Raw genomic sequence first — 16,495 nt, 5'->3', positions numbered from 1 at the left:
GGGAAGTGCGTAGCCGTAACTTCCGGTGTAAACATTGGTACCTGCACACACTTGTGGTATAAGACATGTTTTCCAGACAGTTTGTAGCTTTAAAATGAATGATAGCATCCGTCCTTTGTTTATACAGCAACTACTTCGTAGCCCAATTACAAATTTAGATGTGGGAGTGACGGGGAAACCCATTCATGTTTGAATTACTCGGAACACAGAACAATGAGACGCATTGTAGCTAGTGCTACTATGTTCCACTAGATGGCAGCAGGTTGCCATTCTTAAAAACTATTATTGGTCTGCATGTGTGGATTTTTTTTAAATAACATTTCATACATAAGTTCATAAACTTCAACGGGAGCTGCCGTGTTTTTCTAAACTGCCATCATCCAGCGTATCGTCCTGGCGCTATTGCTATTTTCAAAAACCAGCCACTGCAGTTTCTTCTCCTAGACTGTCTTTGATGAACACAATTGACACTCATAGCCTGTGTAGTCATCTACACTGTTGTGACACTAAAGTTGGTCTAGTAGTATATTCGCATCATCCCAAGCTTCGAACCTCCCCCCCCCCCCCTCTTTATTCACATATTGCACGCAAAACATATTGTTTATATCTGTACCCTGAGTGCTGGTAACCGAAGTCAAATTTCTTGTGCACATAATCAAAGTTGATGCTGATGTTGAGCTTTTACTTCAAGGTTAGACTGGGCTCCTGTGATTGAAATGGGGCCGGTCTTAACTAATTCGTCAGGAAATACATGTTCAGGCTACATACTTGAATATTTCCGACTATGGTGGCACACATGCCACACCACCTCAGCTGTTGCTGTTTCGATTTAGCTTATCACTGTTCTAATACAGTTATCACTTTGTTTGTACAGAACCAATTTGGACTTTGGTCCGTTTCTTGGCCTTCAACCAGCCATTGCCATGTGTCTACATACAATGCCTGGGTAAAGTCCTTCTGGAGTCGGTTGTTAATAGATCATTTTAATTAACAATTTTACCCTACTAACCCCCCCCCCCCCAAAAAAAGGCTTTTCAAATGAACAATTTTCAAATTCAAACACAAAGAAAGTCAGTTCAAAATTAATATCAGTGTCAAAATAAAATCTTACCATCTGTATTTTAGCATTTCTTTTCTTCTATGCAGTGTTATGTCTAGGCTTATTTTCTATGTCCTGTGTATGTGTATGTATAAATAGTGCTACATAAACATTTCTTGCCTTAAAAGGTGTCATTCAACTTTAATCTGATCATGTATTTCTAGAATCTAGAGGATTTCATACTACAGAATCCACATTTCTTTTTATATTTGTCAAGCAACAAAATTGTGTTCAGGTCAAACTAGAGTAACACAAAAATGCCATAAAAGATCAAACAAAATTAAAGTCTTTATTGGTATCTATTCCAAAGCAGTCAAGTCATCTCATGACCGAACAAAAATAGCCATTTATCTTAAAAAAAAAACGTTTCCAAAATGCACTGAACAGCTTTTAACAAAATATACATTGCCAAAACTCATAATTTGCAGCCACTAATAACTTGTTAATAAATAAAATTGTGAGCAAAACGTTTTTACAAATAGCATTTTTTGACCTACTCAACCCACAACTCTTTACATAGCCCCATTTTTGAACAAAAAACACCCGTGCCACAAACTTTTGTCTTACAAGTTGTTGCAGTGCATCTTGTTGTGAATTATCCCCCAAATTAAAACAAAACAAAAAGAACACAAACTCAATGAGCAACTGTAGAAATAATAGTAATCATAATTATGACAGGATTTCTCTTTTAATAAAGCAACACTGATAAAAGTAGATATCATAAAAGGACCAACTATAAACAATGAAATATACAAATTACATTCCTTCAGGGTTTTAGAGTTTTCAAGAGCCCATGTGAAAAAGGTCATATAGGTGAAGTAAAGGGAAAAGAGAGAAAAGGACAAAAACCAAACTCTGCCCAACAGTAGACATTTTCCTTTCTTTAGCTCCCAACTCTGGTTAAGATCTGAGCTCCAGGCACTGGACTTAACAACACTTTCATATAGAGTGCCACACAAAAGGATTCCTGCATCTAAACATTTCAACATTTCGTGGTGTCACAACCACAAACTTCAATGTTTTTAATGAGCTTTATGACCAAGTAGTAATTGTGAAGTGGATGAAGCGAATGATACAAAGCTTTGAAAAAAAAATAAAAAAATAAACTGAAGTGTGGTGTATTAACCATGCTTTACGCTGTACATCTAAATTATTGCAATACATTTCCTCCATAAATAACTTTAAATAATTTGTTTATAAGATCATAATTGTGAAGGGGAAGCAAAAGGATCCTTCCCCTTCACAATTATCTTACAAATAAAATCATACAAGTGTGGCGTGCATTTGTATTCAACCCTGTAGTCAAAACTTTGCAGAACCGCCTTTTGATTACAGCGGGAAAGTTTTGGGGCATGTGCCTAGCAGCTCTGCACATCTACACGCAAAAATGTTTACCTGTTCTCCTTTACAAAACTGCTCAAGCTCAGATTGGATGGAAAGCGGCTGTAAACATCACTTTTCAAGTGTTGCTACAGATTCTTAGTTGGATTTAGGTCTGAACTTCGACTGGCCCATTCCAGCACATGAACATGTTCTGATCTAAACCTGGGGTGTCAAACTCCAGTCCTCAAGGGCTGGCACCCAGCAAGTTTGATAAGCATCCCTTCTCCAACACATCTGAATCAAACAGCTGAATTACCTCCTCAACATATCAAGTGAATTGTGCATTTGATCAATGTGTGTTGAGCCAGGGAAACATCAGCAACACGTAGGGCGCTGGCCACTGAGAACTGACTTTGGACACGGCTGATCTAACACAGCTCTGTGCAGGAAGGTGAACCTCCACCCCAGTCGTAAGTCTTTTGCAGCCTCCAAAAAAAAAAAAAAAAAAAAAAAAAAAAAAAAAAAAAAAATCGCCCTTCGAGGAATGCCCTGTGCAGGATTCAACAGAGCGCAAAAAAATCTCAGAATAAATCCAGTTGCTCTGTGAAGGTCTCAGAAGTTGTGAACAAACATCATCACAAAGACCAAGGAACACAACAGAAAAGTCAGAGATGAGATTGTGAAGAAGTTTAAACCAGAGTTGGGTAATAGGTTCAACCCATCATCTAAGAAAGAGCATGGAAAAACCGCAAGCCTACACAGATGTGCCTGTCACCTAAACTGACGAAGACGGCATCAATGTGAGAAGCAGCCAAGAGGCCCATGCTAACTGTGGAGGAGCTGCAGAGATCCAAAGCTCACATGGCAGAAACTAATAACCAGACATTTACTAGTCGTCTCATCTACTCCCACAAATCTGAGCTTTTTGAAAGAAAAGACAATAAAAAACATTGTTCAAAGAAGTCCTTAAGAAATCTATCGCAAGCCAGAAGACAAATCAAAAAAAAAAAAGTGAACTACCTACATGCTAAATTCTATATGTAACACAAAGCCAACACTTCATGAACACACAACAGGTCAAACATGGTGGTGGCAGCTCCATGCTGTGGGAATGCTTTCTTCAGCAGGGACAGGGAAGCTCCTCGCTACTGATGGAAAGTTAGCTAGAGTTAAAAACAAAGCAAACCTGAAGAAAACATGTTAGAGGCTGCCAAAAAACATTACCCTAGTATAAAAGTTCACCTTTCAGCAGGACAAATCTGAACAGCCAGAGTTACAATGGAGAGGTTTAGAGAAAAACATATTCATGCGTTAGTACGGCCCAGTCAAAGTTCAGACTAAAATCAAACTGATGATCTGGCACAAGACTTGAAAAATGATGTTCACAGACGTATTTCCATGAAATCTGAGCATGAGCTTTTGGCAAAGAAGAATTAGGTCCATTACTGTGCAAAGCTTGCAGAAAAATACCCTCAAAGAACTTACAGCTTTGATTGCAGCAAAAAGTGGTTCAAACCAGTATTGACTCAGTGGTTCAGAATACAAATGCCCACCATACCTTACACTTTTTTATTTGTAAAAATGTGAAACCTGTGCATCTTTTTCCTTTCACTGTATAACTGTAAAACCTTTGTGAAGATCCACCACCTAAAATCCCAATAAAACACATTGGAGTTTGTGGTTGTAACGTGGCAAAATGTGAAAAGGTGAGGATGATTTTGCAAGGCAGTGTACATGATGGATGTAAATGTTTTAGTGTGTCTTTCAGGGAAGGAGCCACGTGTTGGCCTGACTTCCTGCATTGAATGTAGTAAGGAGCATGGTAAAGTTTGCATCACATAGAGCTAAGGTCAGTGGTTTTATAGCGTCAGTGTGTGATTAAAGGAAACTTGCGTTGAGCCTGCACTTGATCAAACATTCAGGATTTGTCCATAATTCTTTAACGAAAGTCTTACTTATGGCTATGGGAAAGAATTCAGGCCAAGCCCAGCATGTGGACTTCTCAGTTTAGCTGCAGCAACTACGGGATGCTGTGCCTGGATAGCGTCTCAGGCAATGACAAAAGTGGTCTTGTTCCTAAAAATAGCAGATTCTAAAACAAAGTTAAAAAAGGTAAAACAACTAAAACAAACCAGACGCAGATTGAAAAGGTGGCTGAGATGAGTCTGTAACCCTCGCTATGTTTAAGGTGTCCACCTTCCTGTAGAAGCGGGATGGATTCGTCTGCTCAGGGAAGCCTTGCTAACCTCGTGAGCAACTCAGTGCAATGAAAAGGGGACTTTTGGCTTCTTCCGTGGTTCCATTTCTCTTCGCATACCTTTAACGTCAAGATTAGAAACTTCCCTGGGATTCTTTCAGCATTTCATAAACATATTTTTCTTATTCCATCTCGCCACGTTGCTTTTACAGTCCTTCGACTTCCCTGTGTTCACGGCTTTCATACCAAACTGTCCACGGCGTGAGGTCCCCTCCGTTTAAAGAAGCTGGTGAGAGTTATATACAGATAGGGTGTAATGTTGTTTTATTAGCATGTCCGGTGGTGCTTGCGTCATTCAGGACGAGGTTCTCCGTGGACCCTCAAGCGGTATAAGCATGTGTATTCCGGATGACCCCAGTTAGACAGAACCCGCACCTCAATAATCTGGAAAGCCTTGTCGTTTTTCTCCTGAAAGATAAAACATGTATTGAGATTTTTTTTTTTTAAAGCTTAGAAACTCTGATTTGTTTTTATTAAAAGGGTTAGAAAGTTGCTTTTAAACAGTTACCTTAACAGGGAAGATCTGCAAAGACTCGCCATCCTCCTCGTATATGTAGTGCCCCAGCAGAGTTCCCTCTTCTTGGTACTCATCATCCAGACCCTAAAGAGAGAAAAGAAATCAAAAACAAGCCAAAACAGGACATAAGCACTTCTATTTGATTATGTCACAGTTATTTCAGGCTTCGGGTCAGTGTTTCTTACAAAGACAGTGAAGTTGCGTGGAGCACTGGTGATGTTTCCTGTTGGAGAGAGGGCCTTGGGGATGTGCTCCACACCAAAGGATGTGGGCAGGATCCTGAGGGACAGCCTGATCACCAGATAACCTTGAGAGCCTTTAAATGCCCAGCAGTTACCAGGATATACATCGGGCTGAAAGGAAGGGTACAGGTTTATTTTCAAAGACAAAATTCTGCAATTTACCAGCTATTGATAGGTTTTTAAATAGGTTTCACTGGATGTCTGAAGGTGGGGCTCACCTGGATGACAACACGTGGAGACTGGGAGAAGTACCAGAGCGGCAGGCCGAACAAACTCATGAGGGCCGTCTTTGTCTCATATGTCTCAGAGCAGCGGGTGCTGAGGATGCTACCACCTGACAAAACAAAATCAGCAAAGTTAAGGTTAGGTGGTCAGATTTTTCAGAAAAAGGTTTTTAAAAATGTAAATGTTGAATTATTTGTTGTATAAAAATGCTCATATAGGCTGCTGTGACTTTCTACATTACTCAAACCTCTTGATCTTTATGTTATGTTACAAACCAACAAAAAAAGCACCTAATTATGACTTCCAATAAAATACACTCCAGCTTGAGGTTGTAATGTGGCAAAAGTTCAACAGGTATAAATATGTTTGCAGAGCACCGTATTACTAGCCTCGTGAGACCATCCTGATCTCGCGAGGTTTCAAGATTTCACTCGCAGATCAGTCTGGCTACTCTCCGTTAAAGAAAATTTGGAGCCGTTCACCAAACGAACGTCCAATCAGCGTTGGCTTTGAGGCGGGTTGAGGTGTGACGCAACGGGAAGCGCGTCAGTTCAGTCTAAACAACATGGCGGCTTCAGCCGATGAAACTAGCGTTAGCGTGGCTATCGAGCAAGTTTTATCGGAATTACAGAGTATTTCTCTGCTGAGCTAACGAGCCTTTACCTGCAGCAGCAAGAGTAGCTTGGCTTGTGGTTGTGTTTTCGTCGTCGCTCGTAACAGAGCGACGACGAATCTGATTGGTTCATTTGGCCCGTCTATCACCAACATAGGCCAATCAGCTGACCAGTATTTTCGCCCCTTCCCAAAGTTACTTCAACGGAAGGTTTCCAGATGGATATGCGGAGCAAATCTATCTGGCAGAGTCAGGTAACCGTATTACCACAATATAAGTATAAACTGTGGATAAAAGGAGTTTTAAAGATGATGTAGATTTTTTTTTTTTTTTTACTACTCGTGACAAAAGTTTTAATGGACTAAAGTCTAAAGACACCTGAACCTGAACCAATGTATCTGTAAAGACGTTTTGCAGACACAGCTATAAATCGGATGAGTAGAGTAACTAAAGAGAGCTCTGGCTCTTTTAAATACAAGTAATTAATACAAGTAATCCGTGAATAGCACACTGTCTATTTCCCCTGCATTGTTTACATTGTTTTACATTGTTTACATTTCAAATTGTTTACATAAATTGCTGCTGCATCTTTATCCTGAAATTAGTGCAATTTACTGTGAGTTTTCAAGCTGTATGCAAACTAAATTTAATTCTGTACACACGTTGTGCATACAAAATGACAAATAAAGCTGTCTAAAGTCTAAAAAAATTTCTTGGAAAATAAAAAAACATCTATAGGTAAAAATTGTAGCTGAAAAATAAAATTGCAGATAGCGTTACAGAAAATATATACAGTATTTCTTTATTTGAATGTTTTGCTGTGTTTTGTCCTGAACTAATGTGTTAAAAGAAATCTGATAAAAACTGACCTCAATAATCTGAAAAGGCTCCTTTTTACATTCAATTCATTTATGAAATCAATTAATTTAAACTACTGCAGGGACACCGTCATAAAGACTGCAAGAGTCAATCCTTACGTTGACTGTTTCTAGAGACAGGACATATGAGGAAGGAAAACAACGACTGAATCAGCATCAGAGCATCATTAATAGATTATTAGCATCTCTATAACCAGTGCTAACCAGCTGGCAGCGCTGTTGTCTTGCAGGTAGAAGGTCCTGGCTTCCAATTTCAGCCAGAGGTGTTTCTGTATTATGTTTGCTTGCTTTCCCTGCTTGCATGGGTTCTCCCCCTGTACGCTCGCCTCCTCCCACACTCCAGAAATATCCATGTTAGACCACTAGGACTCTCTACATTGCCCCTAAGAGTGAGTACAAGGAAACTAAGTATAGGAAATGGATGAATGGATAACCAAGGAACAATGTTCCAGTAGACAGCAGAGGCATGCTGCTTCACAACAGTTTAATACCCTGCAGACCTTCGTCTAATGCCCGCGTCCTCATTACGTAAGACATACGTTACATAGTTATAGAACAGCTAGATTGCTAATCCCTTTAAACCAAACCAGACTTAACTACTGACCTGGATACCAGCTCAGGATGAACAGGTTTCCTTCTTACCTCCAGACTCCAGGGCGTAGTCCACCTGACCCGTCCGGTCTTGGGAGTAAAGCTTCAGGGCGTTCTGAACAATCAGCTTCACGTGCTGGTTTGTAAATGACAAAAAAAAAAAGTTAATCTCAAACACATTTTGATGTCATACAAATACAAGATGTGAATCCTAACAGCAGAAGGTGTATGTGCATCACCTCCTCAGACAAGCCCTCAGTTGTAGAGGTGTGCTGAACCGTCCCCGTTACTGTCTGAAAGATGCTTCTGGTTCTGGACTCGGCCTCGCCCAGCGTCTGGGCTCGACTTTGCTCCAGTTGCAGCGATATGTTTTTCAGGATGCTCAGTTCGATGGAGGCCAGCGCCGCCTGCAGGTCGGGTGTGCTCACGTAGCGCTGTGACAGCCAGTGGATCAGAGACTCGGGGATCTCTCCCTGCTGCTCTGCTGACGCACCTCTGCCGAAGAACAGAGCCTGCAGCTCTTTCCGCAACTGCGAGGACACTTCCCCAGATATCTAAGGAAGATTTTAAAATAAGAACAGCAGGAAATAATTGATGTCAGGAAGGTTTGGACAACTGAAGAGCAAGGCTAAGTGGCTGGGAAGTTTGTGCTACTTACAGTCTCCTGCAGAACATCCAGCTGCTCACATTTGCCCCTACATCCTGCAACGCCCTGCAGGTCCCCCCTGATTTTACTCAGCTCTGCTTCAAGTCTCTGCACCTCAAGCAGCAGGGCATCATGGTCCTCCTGCTTCACACCCACACTGAACAAACAGCAGAAACTACACATTAGACACCTTTGTAACAAAAAGGTCAACCCCAACATGCATCATTCAAATTAAGGCGTTTGCAGATTAAATTATTCCTTATGCCTACCTGACAGGAGCTGTGACTGCAGGCGACCTAGAAGCCTCTTTCTCCCGCTCCTCCCTTTTGTTCTCATACTGCTGTTGCTTCTGCTGCATCTCCTGTAACAAAAACACGAAAACAATTTCATTTTGATCACTCAAAGTTTCAAAGTTTCTTATTTTTTCTCCATGTTAACTAATCTCCATCCACTGTGTTCATTTGTCATAATGTAGTCTTGTGGAGGTGCAGGAAATCTGCTGTGCATACCTCAGTCCTGGTTGCCAAAGCCTTGAGCAGAAGCTCTAAATCAGCCAGACGTGTGGCCTGACTTTCCTGTTGTTGTTTCTGCTGCTCTGAACTCTGCAAAACAAAGAGATTACATCTTTATTTTCACACTCGCTCATTAGTTTCCCCATTAGACTGTCAGGACCAGTGATGAGAAAAACAATGTTAAAATAAACCAGCATTTCTTTTTTCAGTAATGGGTAATTAATTATTTTTTTCTTCATTACAACAACAATGAAATTCAGCACAGGCACGTTACTATAATTCAGCACACTAAAGGTTGAAGCTGTCTTCATCTGACCTGGAGCTAAAGGGGTGAAACAATTGCCTAAGTGCTGTGATTGGCTGAGGAGTAAAATAGGCAGAATAAACCAATCAGAGGTAGGCTTGGGTGGGTTTTCACACACAAACACATGCGCACAGTTAGCGCACCTAAAACAACAAGGCAGACATTGAAGCAGTGGAAAGCCCAGATAACTCAAAGGTTGTGTTTTTAAAAGGAATTATAGAATTTTTTTTTCTCTCAAAGAGATAAAAGGCAGGAATCTATAAGTGGCATTTAGTCCCTGGAACAAACTGCTTTTCTACAAGCAACTTTACCCTCAGAAATCCCCTCTCAACATCACATTGTTCAACAAAACTAGTCGCCAAGAACAACAGCGCTGCTGCTAGCAGACACAGCCCAAACCCAGGTGAGGGTGGGGAGGGGCTAAGTCCTGAGTGGAAGCTGTTCACCGAGAGCTTCGGTGTGAAGCCATACCATAGTCCATCTGAAATATTACCTTTAGTACTTCACGTCATTATTTTTGTCCATTCTAACTAAAATATTGAAATTTTGCTTATTGCTGCTTTAAGGGTATTCTGCTGGAGCTCATGCTTCAACAGGTCAATTTCCCTCATCCTGACCAACAGGCACTTCTTATAACTCCCCCACTCACTCGTGTCTTGGGATCGCCCACATTTGTGGCATGTTTAATATGTGCCTGGGGCGGGGTTTTGCCTTTACATCCAAGTGAGTTATACTTTAAACGGAGGGTGGGTCTTTAAAGACCACCTCACATGAAAAGTTATTGATGTAGAAGAACTATCCAGACAAACAAGAAAAATAAACTGACCAAGTGGAATGCAGACTAACCCGAGGCATAGATGACGCAATGTTTTGTCTCTACGAACGGGGGTCAGGGGTCCTGAGGTCTGACCCATGGAATCCACCTCTAAACTTTCCAAATTATGAGACTGGTGTGTTTAATTTGCACTATGCTGCTTGACAAAGGTGATTTAATTTTATACTTATTTGATGGCAAGATGCATCCTGTTGATGTGTAATAAATATCAAAAGTTTCAAAACATCTATTGTTTTATTTTAAGAATAAATGTGGAAATAATTGCATCTACAATTACACATTTAATGTGATCGGCTGTTTCATGTTATCACATAACAGTTTAGATTAACACACAGTGTTTCCTTTTTGTAGTTCCTTCTGTTAAGCATTCATTTATTTCATCATAATTTCAGTCTTAAAATAAACATTTGAACATTTTAAAATTCCATAATGAGGGGATCTGAACTATTTTACATATTTAAACAAGTTTTTTTATTTTTTATTTAAGTAACAGAAAGTTACTTTCCCTCGTAATGACTTTTACAATGTTGTAACCCCGATACTAGCTCAGTTAATTTTGTTGAAGAAGTAATCAGTAACTATTAATAATAACTTGTTTTAAAGTAGCTCTACCAACGCTGGTCAGGACCAAACGTTAATGCTCATCAAACCCACCTGTGCTTGCTTTGTGCTCTCCTGCTCCAGCTCTCCTCGCAGCACACCCAGCCGCCGCTCCATCAGAGAGGCCACCCACACCTCCAGGCTCTCCCTTTCGTTCTCGCTGTGAAGCTGCTCTCTCAGGGAGCCGTACAGACCCAGAATATCGCTGTGACGCTGATCCTGCTTCTGGTCTCCCTGCTGCACTTTCTCCCACAACAAGGCCAGCTGTCGCTCAACACGTTCGAGACGCTCCAAGTCCACGCTACTGTGGACGGTCACTGGGGGAAGGATTGGCTGGGAAGAGAGAGTGGAAATTATTATAAATATATTTCAATCTGAAATCTAACTCATAGTCAGCCTTTCATAAACTTACTACATACAGTGGCTTGCACATGTAATCAAACAGATTGAACGTTATTTAAATTTGAGAACCATGTATGCTTTCATTTCCACTTTACAATTATGAACCAATTTCTGGTGGTTGGTTAAATAAAACACCAATAATAAAATCCTGGAGCTTGTGATTGTAAGAACGTTTAATTGGGTATATAAGTTTTTGGGGCGACTCACTGTTGCTTGGGAGACTGGAGTGACATGAGCCAGCTCCATGGGCGTCTCTGTTTCAGAGACAGCAGCGGGAACAGCGGCCTGGTTGGAGAAGGCGGCGAATCTAGATGTGGAGCGCCACTCGGTGAGATTTATGGCTGGAAGGTAGGCGAGCAAGGCAGCAGCGGACGGAACCCACCACCAGAAAACTGCAGGTGAACAAATGAAACAGACGTTAAATGTTACTCTTTTTTAACATTGTTTGACTCTGTTTGGTTAAATATTTGAACTTTATGGACATTTATTTTAGATCTTAGATTCAGAATATTTACATTTAGAGTTGCAAACATAATTAATTGGATGTAAGATTTTTGAATCATAATAAAACTTTTAAAGAAGGGTCAACTAAATGTTAACACTTAATAATAAAAGTTTCGTTTATTTGAAATGCAGCATGCGTCAGCAGAAAAATACTAAACTGTCTGAGAATCTCTGACCTACAGCGAAGACTCAGAAAGGTTGACCTGAATCTGCAGCCAGATTTACTGCAGACTCTAGAGATCTGTGCTGGTTCTAATATTCACATATCTTAGCGTGCGCTGAGTTGAGTAAACAGGATCCATCCGTTTAAAAAATGGGGGCGGGTTACTCACGCAGAAGTAGTAAGAGAAGCAAAAGTAGCAGCAGGAGCTTCCAGAGTTGGGGAAGGATTCTGGAACACAGAAGCACACAAATAGTTTTACTGTCCATCCATCCATCCATCTATCTATCTATCTATCTATCTATCTATCTATCCATCCATCCATCCATCTATCTATCTATCTATCTATCTATCTATCTATCTATCTATCTATCTATCTATCTATCTATCTATCTAATATAATGTTTTTATTGAGGCAAATAATTAAAAATTAAATATGTATGCATTTAAAAATACATGAATGAAACTATAAATAAATAACTCGGAAATAACCAGGAAATAACTATTGTACATTTCCTGGAAAAAAACAAAAACATTTGCGATTTTTGTAAGGGGGGGAATCAATTGTTTTTAAATATAAAGCTGAGACAGCAATTTAGCAAAACTTTATATCAGTCACTGTCAAATGTAGCTCAGCAAATGTATTGTTACTATTGTTGTTTATTGTTTATTTATTTGGATCCCCATTAGCGGTCAGTAATTTGACAGCTACTCTTCCTGGGGTCCTTTTAAAATTATACAGATACACAAAACATATCAAATGATCATATCATAAGAACAACTATACATTTCAACTTATTTCACATTACAGTACAATCTGTTACACAATTATTCAAATATTAAGGCTTTCAACAAAGTATTTTTTTTTAAAAGTGTTTTAAATGTGCCTTTCGTAGTAGCAGTCAAGATGTTATGTGGCAGTTTGTTCCACAGAGTCACAGCTCTGAACAGCACAGACCTGCACACTGCTTCTGTATCAAATGTGTGTGATATGCAAGCTTTTACCGAGTCAGAAAGAAGACGTTGAGGAGAGACATAAGAGACACCAGTTGGTACCATCCTCTAGCAAGAAACCACAGCACTCCCTTTCCTGCTTTTACTAGAAATGCAGAAAAATACAAATTATTCAACCAATCAAACAAAAGAGGGTAAGAACCATGATTGGTTAAAAATGACAAAAACTAGGAATCTACCTGGGGCTGCTAGGATCATCCAGAGGAAGGAGACAAGCCTCTGTGCTGCTGTGGTAACTCCTGAAGCCAAAGCTTTACCTGCTCCAACCACACAGTGACTGGGCTGCAGCAGGCAGGAACCTGTCAGACAAAATCAATAAGGTTCACCAATTACATCTACAGCTGTTTAAGGAATCTAACTTATAAACTACAAAAACACAGCACATGTAAAACTATGTCATGGAATGATCAGTAAAAAAAACGATGAAGCTTCAGTTAACCTGCATAAGCTACGATGCTCCACAGCGCCCCCACCAAGCGCCGTGACCTAGAGGTCTGTGTGAGGACGACGGTGCGAGACTCAGAGTGCTGCTTTCCTTTACAGTCGTCACCTGTGTGTCCGGAATGATGGACAGCAGACAAGCAGGAGGCAAAAACAAAAACAAACAAAAACAAAAAAAGAAAATAAGCTGCATGAATAAAGTCATTCATTCTGCAATATCTAAATATGAATGACAATCAAGCAAATTATTGCAAATTATAGTAAATTATACAATGACGTGCTGCAAAGCTGGATGGAAATGTAAAAAAAAAAATATATATATACAAAACCACCTTTCTCTATTTCTCTAAAAAGAAAACACAACACACTTTTATTGTCTTTTTCTCGTTGGCTTGGCGTCAAATTATTTAAAAGTGACATTGGTTTGGGTTGTGGTCTGAGCAACTGGCCCGCATGTCTGACACAAGTCATTTTTTGGGTTATTTTCTGCAGCAGGAATCGACGTGTGGATTTTCCTTCCTGAGACCCTTTGCTTTCCTGTCCAATTCATCCCGCAGTTGGATTTTATGGTTTAGTCAAAATGAACCTTTAGTTTAATCGTCATAGTGGCTTTCTCAAAATACTTCCAAACTACTTAGTTTACATTACAACCCTCATCATTACAGTCAAGGGCAGTTTTGATGCTCTATATCTGAACAGGTTTTGTTTCTCAGAAGCCACAAAGGATTTCAGATTTGTTAGTGCAATATTTCCTTATATATTGCATTTTCGTAATCTCCTTCTGATTGGCTGATTGGTCCCCGGTGAGAACTCCTCAAGGCTGTGCTGGGTTCAAAGGCAAAGACAGAGTCGAACTCTCAGCAACCGTCAGTCTATACAAGAAGTTGGTTTTGAGAGATAGAAACAGGACAAATCCCCCAGTTTGGACGATAGTTAGGCTGAATTTTTGTTTGTATGGTACACTAATTAAAGCTGTTTTTTCATTAATGCTTTATAAAGTCACCGTTTTGTTTTTGTCTAATTGACACACTCATTCTGTAACTTTTTATAATAACACCAATAGGTTCTGAATCCCAACTGAGGAGCCTCAGGAGCCTGGGTGTCTTGTGCTGAAAAGGTCTGGAGAAACCAACCCGGTTCAGAAAACAGAGGTGAAGCACGGCATACCGGACCAAATTTAAGTATGTTTCACTATTCTGTTGCTGGCGTTCTGATGCCTAGCGCTGGCGATTTATCCTGGTGGATTTAAAACTTTGAGATTACCCGGTTTTTCTTTTGTTTTCCTTTCTAATGTTCAGTTAAAATCTGTTATAAAAGCCCATATTAAAATAAGTTTCCATTTGACATTCAAACGGATACATCATATGAGCCTTTGTCTTTGGAAAAGTATTTCATAATTTGTTTACCGTATCTTATTTAGTATTTACCTCAACAGTAGCAGGGACACATTAATTCAATAGTATTAGTTTTGTAAACATTTAGATTTACCATTTTGATACTTAGGGAAAAAAAAGTATCAAAAAGTCTTTACTTTCCCTTTGATTTGTGTTTGTTTGATTTCTTTGAAGATCTTGGAAAAACTGCTTAACCTCACATTACTTCTGTTTCTTTTTGTTTTCAAGCTGTATCCATTAACTATGGAGTATGTAATTAATTAGAAAGTTTGATCAGTTTTAAGATGAAGCTTTAAATGTCTGAAAATCATGAATTAGTAAGATCTGGCTTCACTTTTGCAGGTCATGAAGTTCAACAGGCTGCTGAGAAGTTAAAGCAGTTCACACAACCTCTGCCCACTGATCCTTACACGGGGCACGCATATCATTGACTTTGTCAATCAAAGCTGCACATGAGGAATCGTAGACAAAGAGGAAAGAGAACATGTGGTGTGTGTGCTTACACAGGGAACCATTGAGATTAAGATGTGATGTTTCTTCAGTCACCAAATCCTTCACGTTCATGCTTCCACAGAAGCTTGAGTGACCTGCAACACACAAATAACAGATTCATTTGTATATCGAACGTTTTTACAAAATCATGGAGAAAACCCAAGGACAAGATGAAGAAACCATCATACCAACAATTTAACTGTAGAGGAAATTTTGCTCTTACTGAGAAGACAGAAAGTAGATAAACTATAGACATATGAAAACCAGTGAAGAAAATACAAAGGAGAACCAGCTAGAAACGGGAATAAAAATAAAAGTAGTGAAACTGAAACATCAGAGCAAATGCATCTCTGCATCTGTGGAAAAAATATAATTAGGGAATATACTGGATAGAAATAGAACCTTTTATATATAGAAACTACAGCCAAATGTTTAGAGCAAATAAAGTTTATAAGCTATGGGCAGCAAATTTGAGGGCTTCTTTAAAAAAAGACCAAAATAATGAAATTCTTACGGTTAAAAGAGTTTTGTTCTCTTCAAGAAGTGGTTAAGTTCTCCTTAAAGGGTAATTTAAGTGAGTCTCTGCTCTCACAATCTGTTTGACATAAGTAAGAAGTGCAACACGTGTGTGGTGGTGTCTGACATTTTGAAATAACGGTATGGGTATTCATTTCGTTTCCAGTATACTTCCCCCTTCAAAAACAGAATGAAGTGTGAAAGTGAAAGCTGCATCGACTAAGAGAGAAAGAGAGAGGACATTCTTCAGAGGCACATCCAGTTTGTGAGAAAGCAGACAACTCCTAAGGAGGCTTGTATCTTTTTTAACAAAACAGTAAAAAGGTTTAGAAAAAAGTTCATTAGAAGACGAGCAGCAGTAGAAGTCTGGAGCTGTGATTTTTAAACCACTCTCCGGTGAGGAAACAGCAGATACCTTGTTCTTCAAAGCCATAAGCCTTGGAGCCCATCATCCTGTGGAGAGCTGTCTGCTTAAACAGCCAAAGTTTGGACAAACTAGAGGACCACGCTTGTCTCAAGGAGTCTGAGAATGAGGCTTGGGCACCTGCTGACACTCCTGTTGACATTCCTGTTCTCACATCTGATGACACCCCTGTTGACACCCCTGTCCACACTCCGGTTGACACCCCTGTCCACACAAGCATTGTTATTCAAGAATGTGTCCATAGCCCTTCAACTTTTGGGAGAGTGGAATTAATCAGAAATAGAGGAGGGTGATCAGAAGATCAGACTTGGAGAATAAAGGATTGATTGGGAAATTATCAACAAATAATCAGAATACCTTTTCCTGCTGAGCTCCTGGTCCTTGTACCCAGCCAGACCAAACTGCTGTAGAGAATGGAGACTAAGGACACAATGGGGGCCAGGGCTTTCTTGCTGTAGCGCACACATGAGTTAGATACTGACGTCAGGACACCTGGAGGGAGAAAG

The 16,495-nt window shown here is 39.8% G+C and overlaps 1 protein-coding gene across 8 annotated transcripts in view; it reads right to left on the bottom strand.

Annotated features, from left to right (window-relative positions):
• Positions 1-1,369: 1,369 nt before the first annotated feature.
• The window catches only part of sun1 (Sad1 and UNC84 domain containing 1), a 37,290-nt gene continuing 22,164 nt past the window's right edge, over positions 1,370-16,495 (bottom strand). For 6 of the 8 annotated variants that reach the window (XM_012868372.3, XM_012868306.3, XM_036148023.1 and 3 more), the window contains 18 exons: positions 16,347-16,481; positions 15,981-16,193; positions 15,061-15,144; positions 13,162-13,272; positions 12,902-13,021; positions 12,714-12,807; positions 11,881-11,939; positions 11,252-11,436; positions 10,697-10,975; positions 8,901-8,993; positions 8,661-8,752; positions 8,404-8,548; positions 7,985-8,299; positions 7,797-7,881; positions 5,657-5,772; positions 5,382-5,549; positions 5,188-5,280; positions 1,370-5,087 (listed from right to left, as the gene is read on the bottom strand). In XM_012868372.3, coding sequence (XP_012723826.2) covers positions 4,971-5,087; positions 5,188-5,280; positions 5,382-5,549; positions 5,657-5,772; positions 7,797-7,881; positions 7,985-8,299; positions 8,404-8,548; positions 8,661-8,752; positions 8,901-8,993; positions 10,697-10,975; positions 11,252-11,436; positions 11,881-11,939; positions 12,714-12,807; positions 12,902-13,021; positions 13,162-13,272; positions 15,061-15,144; positions 15,981-16,193; positions 16,347-16,481 — 2,504 coding nt within the window. In that variant the 3' untranslated portion in view covers positions 1,370-4,970. The remainder of the gene's footprint in view (positions 5,088-5,187; positions 5,281-5,381; positions 5,550-5,656; positions 5,773-7,796; positions 7,882-7,984; positions 8,300-8,403; positions 8,549-8,660; positions 8,753-8,900; positions 8,994-10,696; positions 10,976-11,251; positions 11,437-11,880; positions 11,940-12,713; positions 12,808-12,901; positions 13,022-13,161; positions 13,273-15,060; positions 15,145-15,980; positions 16,194-16,346; positions 16,482-16,495) is intronic. The other 2 variants (XM_036148022.1, XM_021319518.2) reach the window with 2 other exon arrangements.

The sequence above is a fragment of the Fundulus heteroclitus genome, chromosome 16, assembly GCF_011125445.2.
Source record: "Fundulus heteroclitus isolate FHET01 chromosome 16, MU-UCD_Fhet_4.1, whole genome shotgun sequence".
Classification (NCBI taxonomy): Eukaryota; Metazoa; Chordata; class Actinopteri; order Cyprinodontiformes; family Fundulidae; genus Fundulus; species Fundulus heteroclitus.
The sequence above is the reverse complement of the archived record's forward strand: the minus strand, read 5'-3'. Positions and strand labels throughout refer to the sequence as shown.